The 17,061-nt window shown below is 30.4% G+C and overlaps 3 protein-coding genes across 3 annotated transcripts; all 3 read left to right on the top strand.

Moving 5' to 3' along the window:
• Nucleotides 1-1,322: 1,322 nt before the first annotated feature.
• PGO_122950 (hypothetical protein, conserved) lies at nt 1,323-7,301 on the top strand (the record flags this gene model as incomplete). The annotated part of the gene is made up of 1 exon (XM_028689085.1): nt 1,323-7,301. The coding sequence occupies one exon, from the start codon at nt 1,323-1,325 to the stop codon at nt 7,299-7,301; it is 5,979 nt and encodes a 1,992-aa protein (XP_028544886.1).
• Nucleotides 7,302-8,967: 1,666 nt separating this feature from the next.
• PGO_122960 (translation initiation factor EIF-2B gamma subunit) lies at nt 8,968-12,761 on the top strand (the record flags this gene model as incomplete). The annotated part of the gene is made up of 10 exons (XM_028689086.1): nt 8,968-9,360; nt 9,713-9,773; nt 10,248-10,576; nt 10,764-10,815; nt 10,996-11,126; nt 11,329-11,427; nt 11,595-11,675; nt 11,977-12,046; nt 12,240-12,373; nt 12,675-12,761. 10 exons carry the CDS (start codon nt 8,968-8,970, stop codon nt 12,759-12,761), a joined length of 1,437 nt encoding a protein of 478 aa, XP_028544887.1.
• Nucleotides 12,762-14,645: 1,884 nt separating this feature from the next.
• On the top strand, nt 14,646-17,005 carry PGO_122970 (RNA-binding protein; the record flags this gene model as incomplete). Its single annotated transcript, XM_028689087.1, has 2 exons — nt 14,646-14,743; nt 15,148-17,005. The coding sequence occupies 2 exons, from the start codon at nt 14,646-14,648 to the stop codon at nt 17,003-17,005; spliced, it is 1,956 nt and encodes a 651-aa protein (XP_028544888.1).
• Between the last annotated feature and the right edge of the window lie 56 nt (nt 17,006-17,061).

Here is a 17,061-nt window from a genome sequence, read left to right on the forward strand (position 1 = left end):
TATTTAAAAGTTTATTACTTTTTCAGTATATTGCAAAAGAGTAATTTCTGCCCCTTCAATTTTTATTTTTATTATAGCGAAGATATTTTCATGGCCTTCCTGGTTATTTTCATTTATATTTACATCCATCCATATATATATATATATATATATATGTACACATATATATTCTTTTTTATATAGCTACGTGTGTCACCATATCGATAGACAATATTTTTCGTTTTAAAAAAAGTGGAATACCATCACGATGAGCATCCTTGAATGAGCTAATGAGGGTGTACGTATGTGTGAACATGCATTTAGGCTTACTTCAGTGTGTATCCACAATAAGCCGAAAAATGCGCAGGAGTGTAGATATGAAAAAGTTGATTTTCCATGCGGGGTAACTTAAAAAGACACGATATTAATTCCCCCTTTTTTTTTTTTTTTTTTTTTTTTATTTCAGAGGAGAATGACTACACCGCTATTGCGTTATTTTGGAAAAATGTAAAAAAAAAAAAAAAAAAAAAAAAAAAAAAAAAACGTGTAAAAAAAACACGCCCGAAAAAAGCACATGCGAAAAAAAACACGTGCTCCTGTTGAGAGCTATGAGTTTTATGTAAGTAGAAAACAATGTGTTAATATAAGCATAATTAAAAATGTTCTGTGCAAAATTGCTCTTTTTCGCGCGAATATTTTTATATGATTTTTTTTAAAGTATTTTCTCATCAACCCGAGTAATGTCTGTTTTAACATTCATGTGCACATACACAACATATAGTATATTTTTTATGTACATATCAACGTAAGGTCAATCTAAAAAAAAAAATTCCACGAATGTTACGAAAAATAGATTAATAGTGGGCATATTAGACAGACAGATGCCAAAGCATTTTTATAAAATTCGTATAACGCGTGTTTCATTTTTTTTTTTTTTTTTTTTTTTTTTTAATGACTTGTCTGGGCAAAACTTGTGGAAAAAGGGAAATGTATATACATATTACACGTATATGCGTGCAAAAATATACACATGCTAACATATAGACTCCTACAAGCATATTCCCCTCCCTTGCTTTAGCATATTTTTTTTTTTTTTTTTTCTCTTGTATATAACCGACTCGAAAGGACTGAAGCTTATACATGCACCCAACGTGAGAAATAGTGCGTTGCTACATATATTTTTGTCTCAGCAAATGCACGCCCTCAATTTTGAGGAAAGGCAAATTATATAGTATAGATAAATTCGAACAGGGCATTCTATAGTGGTAAAGTGAATGTAATAGGAAAAAAGGTCCTAAGTTGTGCACAGAGAAAAAAAAAAGAAAAAAGCCTCAAATAGAAAAATGAATTACAAAAATAATAGCAATGATACACTAAATAGTAAGAAAAGTGGTGGGAAACCCAAATCCCTTTTGAACAATTATGAAAGTCTAAACATATCTAAGAACAGCTCTGCAGAAGAAATAGCAGAAAAATATTTAAGAAGTAAATTGAGTCTCGATTTTAAAAACGTAAGTAAGCCTAGTTACAACACAAATGGTACTAGTAACAACGATTTTTATGAGAACAAGAATGTGATAAATAAATCTAATTATAACAAATTTCCAAATGATAAGTTAAATTGTATGAATAACGCAAATAATAATTATTCAATGCATGAACGGAAAGGGCATTTAAATTATGACAATAACATAAACGACGTATCCATTTTTTCCCATGCGATTAAAACTAATAGTAGCAGTAGTAATGTGCACTTGAAGTATGGCAACTGTCAAAATGATGAAAAACGGATGTACACAAATTTGATATTAAATTCAAATAATATGACCAATTTCGCTAGTTCAACTAATTCGACTAGTGTAACCGATTTTAAACATTTTGTTAAAATTAAAGAGGACAAAAAAGGTAACTATTGTGTGAAAAATGGCTTTTCAAATTATGACCAAGGTAATATAAACCAGGTGCATATAGAAGACAGAGACAGAGGAATTGACATGACTAGCATTGATGAGTTGCTGAATAAGTACGACAGCATTAACGATTTAGGGGGGAAGAACTCCTCCATCAGGTATGGTGGTAACCCTAAGCAGTTACATCACAGATACAGTACAAATAACAAGACCCTTTTACATCAACAAAACGGAAGAGATAATTCATTGAGCAGAGCTAAATTTAGAACTTCCATAGTAAGTAAAACGGAAGTTACACATAGTAGTAGTAATAATAATGATGGTCATCAATATAACATGGAGGATAGTAACAAGTTTTATTATAACAGCCGGATGAGCAAACATTTTGGAGATAACACCCAATGTAATAGTAAGAAAAAAAATTTAATTCAAAGAAATAAAGACTATGTGCACTACTTAAGCAATCGAAATAGTATGTTGAAAAATGAATTATCCATAAGGAAAGATTTAAGAAAAAAACCGAGCGTCCTGACTAAGCTAGAAAATACAAATCTAAAATGTAAAATGAAAATGGATGGATACAGAAATAGCGCACTTTTTAATTCTTCCTTCTATAGGGACCAACAGAATAAATATAATAACGAGACTGAGTTAATTAGTAGTATAAATATTTTTAACAACAACAGTGTTAACATTAGTAAGAATGAAAATAGTTATATACGTAATTTTCAAAGTGAAAATCAAGAATTGAGCGGTAGAAATCATGAGTCAGGTAATTATTTTACGATTAACAGATCGAGCAATGCAGATAACACGGGATGTAGTGTGTTTGACAGCAGTTTTTTAAAATCGACTTATTCTGATTCCAGTAAAATTATCGACTCTCCTTTGAATTATGCCCAAGAGGGGGGTCATGCAAACGGTGCTGATAACAACCTGCATAGCATCCGACATAATGACAACAATATTGTCAATGATGATGTCAGTAATAATGTCAATAATGTCAGTAATAATGTCAATAATGTCAGTAATAATGTCAATAATGTCCATGATAATACCAATTTAGGTGCCAGTCTTAATGCCAATTTAAGTGAAATAAGCATCTCACAGATGAAAAAGAAACCAAATATTGAACCACTAACTAATAATGCACACATTTCAAATTACCACTTGAATAAGGGCACTTCACTAAATTATAGCGACTTAAGGAACAAGCCAGAGATATATAACACGATGTATAACGAAAGTAACGCTGATAAGATGAGGCTGAGGGATGGAGTGTCAAATGAAGAAGAGTCGAAAATGAATAATCCGTATACTTCTACCCTGGAAAGGGAATACGCACGCAATTTGCTACAGAACGAGAGGATGGGAGAGGATGGAATGGGCTGGATGAATACATATTTGAAGAATCAAAAAATGGATATTACCAGACTTAGTACGACAAGAGGGAAAGACAGTGAGGAGTATAAAAATGCAGAAGGTAAATATTATGACCTAGTTAACAAGAGTATTTATCAAAAAAAGCACATGCCAAGAGGTAACAATTTGAGTTTACAAGGTGAAAATATATCCGTTCGAAATGGCTATAATAACAGTAGGAATAGTAACAGTATGGGAATCGTCAAGTGTCAAGGCAGGGAAGAGGAAAAAATCTTGGGATACACGCAAAAATCTATAGAAAAAGACGGAGAAATAATGATAAACAAGGAGAATGGAATGAAGAACTTCCCCCTCCCTCCTTTGTATTTTTCAGAAAACAAACTAAGTAATATATTTAAAAACAAAATTGAAAATAATAATTTGTTAAGTAATAACATTAACATGGATGGCAAAGATAAGAGGAAAGGAAGTAGCCAAAATTGTAGCTCAAAACGATCTGAGCAGAAAAAACCAACAAAATGGTATATGATGAATAGCAATGTAAATATTGGTGAATGTGATTCTAATGTGATGCAAAAAGAGAAAAATAACCAGAATGAGTTGAACAGTATCAATAATTATGAAGATTATTGCAAATATATTACAGAATCTATCAATGGTATTCCTATAACAATAAAAAATATGAACATTTTACTCGCATTGGCATTGTATTTTTTAAATTTTACCATAAATAATAATTCGATAGGAAACGAAATTTCAGACAAAGTGTTAATAAAATTAATGAATAAATTTTTATACTGCTTGAATTTGAAGACTTGTTTATTAAAAGAAAACAAAAATGAGAAAAACTATGAGAGTAATAAGTACTACTACATACAAATTAGACATAATGATGAAAATGTTGAGCTAGAAAAGCAAAAAGAGGGAGAAGAAATAAAGGAAGGTGATTCTGATTGTGCTGCTTCTAAGAACAACATTTCCCATTCTCCACCTGATGCACAAAACAAGAAAATTAACACACTTTCTGAGAACACTAATCCTGTAAACTTCTTCACATTCTATAACAAAAGAATCGTACTGAAAAAGAGTAACCAAACAGATAGTGTAGAAATGAACATTGTAGAAGGACTTCCACCGAATAAAAGTCATTATGGAAACGATAATAATTATAAAAAAAAGTGTTTTTATTTAGACGAGAATATGAAAATAATTACTCTGGTAGATATATATAAAATTGCTTGGTGTCTATGTGTTCTAAAAAAAAACATGAAATACATCGATTTGTTAAGGATCCTTTACAAAGAAGTTGAACATATGAATGTATCAAAAGAATTAATTTTTTGTGTCAGTTACATTTTCAAATATTGTAACATAATCGAATTTGAAGAATGTAAAACGTATTTAAATAAAAATATTATGATAAGTTTAGAAGATAATAATAATGAAAATTTGTGTATGTATCTACACCTCCTGCACGTTTGTAGTATACATGACAGAAATTTTTTAAATAATAGTCATAAAAAAAATATAGACCAAATTGTAACCTATTTTTATGATAAAATAGAAAATCTGAATTTGTACGTGTGTACAAATATCTTATGTGTCTTAGCAAATTTAAATGTTAAAAATAATGATTATCCTTACTTTTTTAACAAAATGTTGAACTATTTCAGAAGTAATATAAAAAAGTTGAATAAAAGTGTAATTCTTGTCAATGTACTCTGGTCCTTATGCATTATCGAGGTGCTCTGTTCAGAATTCTTAAAAGATTTAAGTGAATACATTATAAACATCTTGCATATTATACCTCTGAGCGAGTTTATAACCATCTCATGCAGTTTCAGTTGTCAGAAAGTGATAATCATAAAAAGTTACTTTGAAAATGTCAAGAAGACAAAGGAGGAACATCTATCTGGGAATGCCGTTTCAAACACAACTGAATATGAGTACAAAAAATATGAATCCGTCGCTAGTGAATATTATGAAAACAGAAAAATGTTTCCTTACTACTTTTATCGAAGACCTATGTGCCACTCTCTTATTTTTAAGATTCTTGCATATAACTTTTTGCATTATGAGCAAAAGCAGGGAGGAAGAAGCTCCAAAATGGACAGAGATCAAACACAATTTTACACCTCCCCTCCTCCCGATGATCACAAAAACCATAATGACAATTCACATTTTCCCGAAAATGATAATTTAAAAAGGAAAAGCTGTAGAAGTTTAAGTGTAGAAAATAATAAGGGGAGTACCAGTAATTGGAAGGATACAAATGTGCATAACTCTCGGTTCAACAGCTCGAACATTTATAGAAATGTAAAGGGCACCGACATCAACAGTGCCAACATCGGAGACATGAATGAAAACGGCCTTAGCAAGAATGTACCCTTTGAGACGAGGAAGCAATGGGATAATGCAAAAGTGGACTTACGAATGAATGCACAAAAAAATAAGTACCCAAAAAAGTATAATGAGAAGAGAAAGATAAAAGAATACTACAATTTGCACGAAAGAAATAACAATTATGAATTTTCACTAAATTCTTGTGAGCGTATTTTATTTGCAAATTTAATTGAAGACTGTTGCAACAATTTTGAATCCCTAAATTGTGTTCATCTTATTGAACTTTTATTTACATTATGTATATTAAATTTGGACAGAACGAAAATTGTGAAATTGGTGGAGAAAAAAATAGATTATAATATTTTTAAAGAAATTTATGAAAATGTAGTACTTAAAAAAAAAAAACATATACATAAAAACTACACAGAAGAAGAAATTAAAAACGAAAGAAACGATTTGATCATTTTAAATTATATTTACAACAAATATGTACAGGAAAATTATCTCTCTCTAAAAAATGACACAGATGTGGGGTTTTTTCTCATAGCAGATAATATACACTTCAGCAAATATATCAATGATGATTCTTTTTTAAAAGCAATTAAGGCCAACAAAGGAGTGGAAAAAATAGGTACCAGCGCATTTTATAAATTAAGGAATATTTTAAATGCAGCAACAACTACTTCTAAAGAAAAGGAATTCCACACAAGAGAAAATCCTAAAGATTCTCGATCCAAAGATAAACATAATGATACAATTAATGAATTAAAAACAGAAACACGAGAAGGACAATACAAAGAACACTTTGCAAAAAATTATACCAACTATCAGAACATGCAACATCTCAATGGAGATGAAAAAAACCTTGGTATGAATGTCGTTCGAGATTCTCATCATCGATATGTTTTGGGCAATACAGTAGAAGAGAGTGTATATCTCACTGATGGAAAGAAGAGTGGTGAAAGCTGTCTCCTCAGCAAGGACAAAAATTTCCCCCGTGATAAGCAATGTTCCGATGGAAACATCAAAATTGACGAATACAACATGTCTAACAAAGAAGCAAAGGTATTCTTCAGTAAACCGGATGAAGATCATCACAACATAATAAGTACCCGTTTTGGAAGCAACTGTAAAATAAGTGAAAAAACTATAGATCAAGAAAATGAATTACCAAGCCAAAGTAAAAGAATACAAATAAGACAAGGAGGGAGAAGAACGGAGGGAAGCGAATATGCATATAACGATATTGAGGAGACTTCCAAACAATTAAACAAATTCAAAACGGATTTAAAAAATACATATGATGTTGCCATTGCATATTATGAGAAGAGAACTAAGCAAAATGGAGTGGAACAGCGAATGAACAATAATTTGAGTACCGAAAAGGAAATCCTAGTAAATGCATACAATAAACAGAAAGAGGAACAAATTTTGAATCCAGAAATTTATCATAATATAATTACAAAGAGGAATATAAAAAATATATTACACACTCATCACACACAAAATGAAATATCAGAAAAAAATATGTTGTCATTTAGTAGTATTCACAAAAGTGCACATTATGAAAAGACAAAAGATGCATATAAATTTAATTTTTACAAAACCTTTATTTTATTGTTGCAACTTTCAGCCATTTCGTTGCTCTCCTTTGTCATCATATTTGTATACACATCATTAACGTAGTTTCTCTTTGTTCGCCCCCTTCCAAATGGCTGTAGCGCAGTCTCTCTCTCTCTCTCTCTATATATATATATATATATATATATATATGTACATAACCGCTCAATCCTCTATTATAGACATATCCTAAGCGCTTCCCCCGGGGAGCACCACTCGCAAATGTAAACTTATGCAAAAAAAATATACAGTTTCTTCCTCCTCTTTCTGTCGAACCGTATCTCTTCCCATGTGACATATCACATGTTTATGTTTTTACAAACTCATTTAGAGGGTAGCATAAAAATACCCCTTTAATGTATGCACTTCTTTTCTTCTTTTCTTTTTTTCCGTTCTACGAGTCTCTTCCACCCCCTCTGCTTGTTAAACTTTCATACATATTCCTCCACAGTGTAGTATTAACAAAACGTGCCTTCGGTATGGAAAGGTTAATAAGAAAATTCGTTTGTCACATTGATTATATATACACATAAGAGCGGTATCTAATTTCTCCATGCATCTAGGTATGGAACTTATATAAATGTAAGCATGCAACGTTTCACCCTACCCCCATCTCGACATTTACAATTCGTAAAAAAAAAAAAAAAAAAGAAAAGGGATGGTGGTGGTTGGTAGTAGTAATGAGAAAAGCATCACCAAAGAAACCCCCCCAATAAATGGTATGGTTTTTATAATATAATAAAAATTATGAGTCTTTTTTTTTTCTTTTTTTTTTTTTTTTTTTTTTTTTATTAATTTTTCTTCATTATTTGTAGAAATACAATACGTGTTAATATGCCCATGTGGGGGCAGGAGGAGGAAAAATACGCTTTGCATTGTTTTGTTCTTTCATGTATATGATGAGAATATATTTTCCCGTTTTTTTTTTTTTTTTTTTTTTTTCTTCCTCTTTTATTTTTGCACTCCAGAAAGATTCCTTTTAGATTTCTCTCTCCTCTCTGTTCTTGCACTACTCTCTTCTTCCTACTTCTCCGTCTCCTTTCCCTTTCCCTTTTTTTTTTTTTTTTTTTTTTTTTTTTTTTTTTTTTTCCCCTTTTTTTTTTTTTTTTTTTTTTTTTTTTTTCCTCTTTTTTTCCCTTTTTTTTTTTTTTTTTTTTTCTTTTTTTTTTTTTTTTTTTTTTTTTTTTTTTTTTTTTTTTTTTTTTTTTTGCTTTCCACCTTTGATTTCATTTACTTTCTTTCTTGCTACCTCATCTGTTCCCTTTTTTTTTTTTTTTTTTTCTCCATTTTTCGTGTAACGTGTCATCAGAAATGTTAAAACTTTTTTGTACCATAGCACTTTGGAGATGGAAGCTTAACAATTTTTTTTTTCCCTTTAAAAGACCCCCTTTGAGTTTCATTTTATGAATACAAAAATTTGTGGGGAATATTGTCAATTTTTAGTATTTTATTTATTTATTTTTTTTTATTCTGTATATACAGAAAGTCCTTTTTTTTGTTGTTGTTGTTTTGTTATCTTGCCATATTGCACATGTGCTATTTTACATGTGCTATTTTACATGTGCTATTTTACATGTGCTATTTTACATGTGCTATTTTACATGTGCTATTTTACATGTTCCATTTTGCATATTCCATTTTGCATATTCCACTTTGCATATTTATATTCCCCATTTTTATTTTTCTTCACTTCATTTTACTTCATTTCATATTTTTTTTTTACACGTGGAAAATGGAAAAAACGAGTCCAAATAATTCCACAGTACCAGTAGGTACTTTCGTTGAATTTCAAGTTGTAATTTTAACAAATGATGAAAATGATTTTGCAAGTGAATTATGTGACAGTACATGTAAAGGGCTAATAAAGATAGGCAACAGATGTATGATATATTACATACTAAAAAATTTAATTGAACAGAAGTTGAAATACATTACAATTGTAGTTAACTCCAAGTATTATGATGATATGGTCAACTACATTAATGAGACATTCCCAGAGAATTACAAATTGGATGAGAAGAAGAATATAAATAGTTATTGTATAGATATAGAACAATACTCGACAAGCAACAACGAGGATCTGGGCTCAATCCAGTGTTTACTTCAAATGAGGAACAAGCTAAAGGTACTACATGTGTGCACATAAAATCGGTGTGCAAAAACAGCAATAAATTTGTGCATCTAGGAATACACAGATGTTTATATAGACCCATGAATTAATCCCATTTAATATTTTGTGAACACGTCTATGCAGTGAACATCAATCGTGTGACTCCTCCAGAGAAGTGGTGCATACCTGTTTATTATTATTGCTATTATTGCTATTATTGCTATTATTGCTATTGTTGCTATTATTGCTATTATTGCTATTATTGCTATTGTTGCTATTAATGCTATTGTTGCTATTGTTGCTACTATTATTATTATTTCTTTTCTTTTCCTTTTTTTTTTTTTTTTTTTTTTTTTCCCTAACGTAGTCCGATTTTATAGTTGTTAATTGTGACATTCTTGGATTTGTTGATTTTCATTCTCTAGCAAGTAAAATTATATGAAACATTTGTTGAAGTGACAAATTGTGTTTTATTCCACAGTTGTTTCGTTTGTCATGCTTGTGTGCAATCAGTTAGAAATAGCTTCTTTTTTTTTGTCCCTTTTTTATTTTTTATTTAATTTTTTTTTTTTTTTTTTTTTTTTTTTTTTTTTTTTTTTTTTTTTTTTTTTTTTTTTTTTTTTTTTTTTTTTTTTTTTTTTTTTTTTTTTTTTTTTTTTTTTTTTTTTTTTTTTTTTTTTTTTTTTTTTTTTTTTTTTTTTTTCCCTAACGTAGTCCGATTTTATAGTTGTTAATTGTGACATTCTTGGATTTGTTGATTTTCATTCTCTAGCAAGTAAAATTATATGAAACATTTGTTGAAGTGACAAATTGTGTTTTATTCCACAGTTGTTTCGTTTGTCATGCTTGTGTGCAATCAGTTAGAAATAGCTTCTTTTTTTTTGTCCCCAAATGTGTGTTAGATTTGTTCAGAGGTGAAAGAGCTATATGTGCACTACTACTTCTAGAAGAGAACCGAGCAAGTGTCGATAAAAAGAAAAAAGAGATAAAAGAAGAATACCTAAATTTAGAAAATAATGTATGGGTATGCATAGACAAGAACAGCAAAGTTGTGAGTATAAAGGATGCATTATCCATGAAGCAGAATGGAAGATTAAAAATAAGTAAAATCAATTTACTAGCTCATAAAAATTTTATACTAAAAACAGATTTGCTAGATGGCCATGTGTACATATTTAAAAATTATGTTTTGGATATTATGGAGCATAAAAATGACTTTAGTAGCATTAAGGTTTGTATTCATGAAAAATGAAAAAATGAAATGCGTTTCTTTATATACATTATATGAGTAATTAAAGAAAATATGTGTATTCTTCCGAAACACAAACACATCAGAATATTTTTACACAATTTTACATAAACCTCTTTTTTTTTTTTTTTTTTTTTTTTTTTTTCTCACTTTTTCCAATCCGTTCCAGTACGATCTTATACCATATTTAGTAAAAATACAAAACACACCAAGAGCAGCAGGTAAAGGAAAAAAGTTCTAATTGCACTGAAACCGTTTGATTCCGTGTACTCATCGTTTCCATGTATGTACATATACATGTACGTGTTTGTATCTAGTTGTGTCTTCGAAACTTTTGGAAACTTTTCGACACCTTTCGACACTTTACCCTTCCTTTTGCATTCTCATTCATCGAATCGTAGCATATTACTCCAAATCAGAATTCAAATTTAATATGTATAAAACATTAATTAATAAGTATGAAGATGGACATGATGACAATGGGCTTGACCCAAAGGAAGGAAACGCGACCCAATGTAACCCCATCGATCATGTAACATATATTTAGGAGTGGAAAAAAAAAAAAAAAAAAAAAAAAAAAAACACCACCATTTGAATGGCGATACATGTGTCCGTATAGCATACATTTATGCACATATTTATGCAAACATTTATGCACATATTTATGCAAACATTTATGCAGACATTTATGAAAACATTTATGAAAACATTCCCCAATTTAAATCGCTCAGCAGGAAAATGTAGAAAGCGTGGTTTGCTATGTGCAACCTAAGAGCAATGGGTTTTGTCAACGAATAAATAACCTGTCTAATTTTATAAAGGCTAATTTACTTGTAAGTTCCGAATGACAAGAGGGAAAAGGAGTTTTTACACGTACGTACTTCTTCTCTTCTCTTCTCTTCTCTGCAAAGGGTGGAACGAGAGGAGAGTTGTGAAAATAAACATTATCTGCATATGCTTATGTACACCAATTGAACTCGCTCCCCTCTCCCGTCTTCAGTTTTGCGTTTCAAGACATGAACAATTGAAAAATGTGCTCCCACCGTACTGTTTATTTCTGATGAATGACAACAATCAGTTGGTATGTTTGCAAGAAAAATTCATACACCTAGCACTTATACGAGGAGTGTAACCAGAAGATAAACACCTTTATGAAATAATCAACAAATTGTACATGACATACTTATGCCATAAAATGCTGAATTTTAATTTGGAAACACTACCAAAGATTATTTTTTCCCACGCCTTTTTTTATTTTATTATTTTATATTATATTACATTATATTATTTTACATTATTTTACATTATTTTACATTATATTATATTACATTATATTACATTATATTACATTATATTAATTTTCACCCTTTTCCACATGTCAGTATAAGGATTGCGTAATAAATAGCCATTTCGAACATGAGGAAAATATAACTCTTAAAAAATCTGTACTCGGTAAATACATTTGTAGTGATCTTGTGCAATGTTTGTGTGTAATGATCGAGTGTATAGATGCATGCATATTGTGCATGTTTAATTATGTAGACGAATAGAAGTATTTTATATTTTACACACATAAAAGGATGCACCCCACTGAAGAATATTCCCTCTTCTCCCCTTTTTTTTTTTTTTTTTTTTTTTTTTTCAGGGAAAAACGTGAAAATAAAAAGAAACTCTTCAGTTAGCAGAAGCATATTTATGGATAACATAACTATAAATGAGAATTGTCAAATTCAGAATTCCATTATTTGTAATAATGTCATCATTGAAGACAATTGCAAGGTAAGGGATTAAAAGCGTACGCAACTGAACAGAATGAAAATAATGGAATAATAAACTAGTTAATTTTTATTCTGTTCGAAATGTCGAGTCGGAAGAACACATACTGGTAGTCGTCCCCTATATGCAAACAAAACAATGGCATATCCCTAAATATGAACATTCCACATTTTTTTTTTTCATCTCATCCCCATTAGTAGTTGTCTCATTCGTTCATTATTTAGCCATCATTTGATTATTACTTCACCACTATATAAATTAATTTTTTTTTTTTTTTTTTTTTTTTTTTTTTTTTAATTTTCAGCTAATAGACTGCATTGTACGGGAAAACAGTATCATTGAAAAGAATGGAATTTTTGAGAGAGAAACCCTTCCCTTATTTATCTCTTAAAAATTTTAAGAAAGTTTCTGATCTTTCAACTGTTTGATATTCCACAAGTTAGCAAAGTATCGTCCATGTGTTATGTACATAATTAGTGGCGGCCTTATCCTACGGCCTAAATTTGTAAATATTTTTTTTTTAATTCTTTTAATTTTTTTTTTTTTTCTTTTTTTTTTTGCCATTTATATATAAATATATTTAGCCATTTTAGTTGTGCTTATTAGTTACCTTTTCCCCTACCCTTTTTAAACTTTACCTTTGTCCATTTGATTATTAAAAAAAGTGTGCTTAATGTTCATATGCCACAGTTTGACTAGGGGTTTAAAAAATAGGCAGTAAAAAGAGGAAGTAAAAAGGGGAGGTAAAAATAGGAAGTAAAAATAGGAAGTAAAAATAGGAAGTAAAAATAGGAAGTAAAAAAAAAAAACAAAAAAAAAACTCATAATTCTCCCAACCCAATTCTTCCAATTCGATGATTAATAAAAGTGTCCTACAAAAAAGACTATACTACAATACACATGCAAATGTGCGATCATATATATGTCTGTATGTATCTATACAGGTATATTACTTGTACGTATATGCTACACTTTTGTGAGTACATTCTTAGTGTACGTCTACCAATTAACCATATACCGTACATTACACCGGGATTCCCACCTTAACTTGTATATATAAATATATATACATAAATATATATATATATATATAAATACATATATATAAATACATATATATAAATACATATATATAAATACATATATATAAATACATGTATATAAATACATGTATATAAATACATATATATATAACCCAAATTTTACATTGTACCACAGAAAGGGAATAAATCGGTTGATGAAAAAATGTACTTCTTCCAAAGTTTTTTTTTTTTTCTTTTTTTAAATAAAATTAATTCATTGGAAGAGAAAAAAAAAAAAAAAAAAAAAAAAAAAAGGAAACGCCATTTTTAGATGTCATGGAATGAAGCACTTTTTATTATAATACAGAATAATCTCCCATAAGAAAAATTTTTATTTAAACTTCACATATGCAGTAAAGTAAGTAATAACATATTTATCACTCATTTTGTGCATACTTTTTTGGATACATATATATACCATGGGACATGTTACATATGTAAGGATTTATTATGCGTGCAGATGAGGAAAAATTTGCATCTAACGTTCCCTGCAAATAATTACATACATGTAAGAAGCAATATATGTAAATAATAAGAAGTGCTACGGGGTGTGATGGGGGGGCGTGCAATATATATTCATATATGTATATATGAATATATATGTCATACATATATGCATATATACATATATGTACATACATTATGTATACACTACAAGTTATCGCAAAAATAAATATAAAGTGAAAAACGAGTTCCTTTCCCCAAAATATTTTCTTACGATCCACCAATTCTCATCGCTTCTTACTTATGTATATAATATATATATATATATATATATATATACATATTCTCATTTATCATATACACCTATGATGAAAAAATATACCAGGCACAAAGTTTCATTATTCCTGGTTCTTCAGAAAATAATAAAGAGGAGGAAAATGAACTGAGAATAAAGAAAAACAAAAAAAAATTTTTTTTTTTTTTTTCCATACACTTTTTTTTTCAGTTTTTATTCCATTCGCTGTGTTGCAGCGACATCGTTGTAGTTCCGTCGTTTTTTCGATTTGGCTTATAACCAATTTGGCGTATAACCAATTTGGCGTATAACCAATTTGGCGTATATCCAATTTGGCGTATAACCAATTTGGCGTATAACCAATTTGGCGTATAACCGATTTGGCTTATAACCGATTTGCCCCGTGATTTCCCGGACGCATTCCTTCATTTCTGTTCACGCACAAATTAACCAAATGGAATTTGAGAGGAACAGGAGAAGGGGATCTAAATATTCATACGAAGGAAGCAACGATGAGAGGACAGGGCACAGCAATGACAAAGATGTGGAAAGGTATGTAATGAGAGAGAAGATATATCATACTTATATGCATACACACAAGTGTACCAATTTTTTTTTTTTTTTTTTTCCCTTCTTCTTCGTCTTCTCATGTGCTAGTATTATATGGGAAATTTTTTACTCAGTATGTAAAAAGTAGAATGTGTGTAGATTTGGTTGTGCATAGATAATGGAGTTAAAAAAGGAGTACCAAATGAAAACTTATCACCAGTTTTGGAACTGAGATAACTTTCGAGGAATTTTATCTACACGTTTGTGTAATTTGTATATCCTGTTCAGATACACATTTGGTGTATTGCAAATGGAAGTGAAAAAAAAAAAAAAAAAAGGAACCTTTTCCTTATATCACATTTACACTTATATGACTTGTGTACCCATTTTGATATGTCTGATCTTAGGTACCATCGGGAGATTTATAATTCTAAAAGAACACGGAGAAGTAGATCTTATTCTTACCATTCGAAAGAGAACTCAATAGAGAATGACACAAGGGGTGAAATATATCTTAATGACAATAAGGAACATAGAGACAGAAGCAGATCTAGTAATAATTATTCTGTGGAATCTTATAACAAACGAAGTGAACATAATTCTACAGACGAAGAAAGAAGAACTGAAAGAAGAAGAGGGGAATGTTATTATCGAGGGGAGAGGCATGAAATGGAATGCCACGATGAGAGACAAGAAAGAAATTATAGAGGTGAGAGACACGAACGTGACTATCGAAATGAGCGTCGTGAACTGTATGATCATTCCGATCCCTGGGAACGAAGCGAAAGGAGAGAAAGGCTAGAAAGCAGAGAAAACCGAGATAGGAGAGAAAGGATAGAAAGCAGAGAAAACCGAGATAGGAGAGAAAGGATAGAAAGCAGAGAAAACCGAGATAGGAGAGAAAGCCGAGATAGGAGAGAAAGCCGAGAAAGTAGAGAAATCCGAGATAGGAGAGAAAACCGAGAAAGCAGAGAAATCCGAGATAGGAGAGAAAACCGAGATAGGAGAGAAAGCCGAGAAAGCAGAGAGAGGAGAGAACGAAGAGAGAGGAGAGAACGAAGAGAAAGGAGAGAAAAAAGAGAAAGGGAAGAGAAAAGAAGGAAAATGATGTCGAGTAGACTTAATAAGAATTTATCATCATCCCATGAGCGTTCAAGATCTAGAGAACGAAGAAGAAGAAAATTACAAGCAGAGTGCATTAAAAAAGCAGGAGGATTTAAGAAGTTAGCAGATATGGAAGGTCATGAAACTACTAGCGTTTTTTGGGATGGATTTCAATGGGTAGCCAAAACTAATCAGTCATGTACATCTCATTTAGATCCAGCAGTTATGAATTCAACAAGAAAATTGAGAAGATTATATTTTGGTAATTTACCACTGCATTTAGGTTTAACAGAAAATGATTTTCAAGAAACCGTCTGGGATGAAATGAGGAAAAGAAAATTTTGTAATGATGAAAAAATTAATCCAGTTCTCTACGTATGGTTTGCGAAAGATAAAGGAAATTATGGATTTGTTGAATTTTCCACAGTTGAAGAAACAGAAAGAGCCTTAACTATGGATGGTATGTTATGTAAAGGTGTAGCTCTTAAGGTATCGAGACCAAATGATTATTCAACAAACACAGTAAAGCATAATCAAACAGCAGTACTGCAAAATACTACTACGAAACAAAATATTAACAATGGTGGTAATTCATTACTAGGTGCATTGAATAATTCAAATGGTTTGTATCCACCTAGTAATACAAGTGGTATATTAAGTGGCACAAGTAGTATACACAATTTGAATAACCTTAGCAATATATACAATAAACCTCCCCCACCTCCTGGTACTCCACCACTATCTCTTTTGAGAGGAGAAGCAGAAGATGAAGAGGAAGAAGGAGAAAAAAATTATATGGATTTTAGTCAAAACAACATAGAAACAAAATATCTACGAGTTTTAGAAATTGTTTCAGCAGAATCAGTTAATGATGAAGATTACGGTTCTATTTTGGAAGATATAAAAGATGGATTTCATTCTCAAGGAATAATTATTAATGCCATTTTAATTTCAGAAAAATATGCACAAACGACACCGTTTAATATTGGAGATGTTATAATAGAATTTGAAAATGCAGCTTCAGTTGATAGTAGTATAATGAATATGTCGAACCGGAAATATGAAGGACGAATTATACGAATGAGTAAATTGGATGAATCTACATACAATACTTATGCAAAACCTATCATCCAGGATTTGTATGAACAGAACGGGAACTAAAAGGAATTGTTAATAATAATTGCTTTTTCTTTCGGCAAGTCAGAAGATAATCTAGG

This window comes from Plasmodium gonderi, assembly GCF_002157705.1.
Source record: "Plasmodium gonderi DNA, contig: Chr12, whole genome shotgun sequence".
NCBI lineage: Eukaryota > Apicomplexa > Aconoidasida > Haemosporida > Plasmodiidae > Plasmodium > Plasmodium gonderi.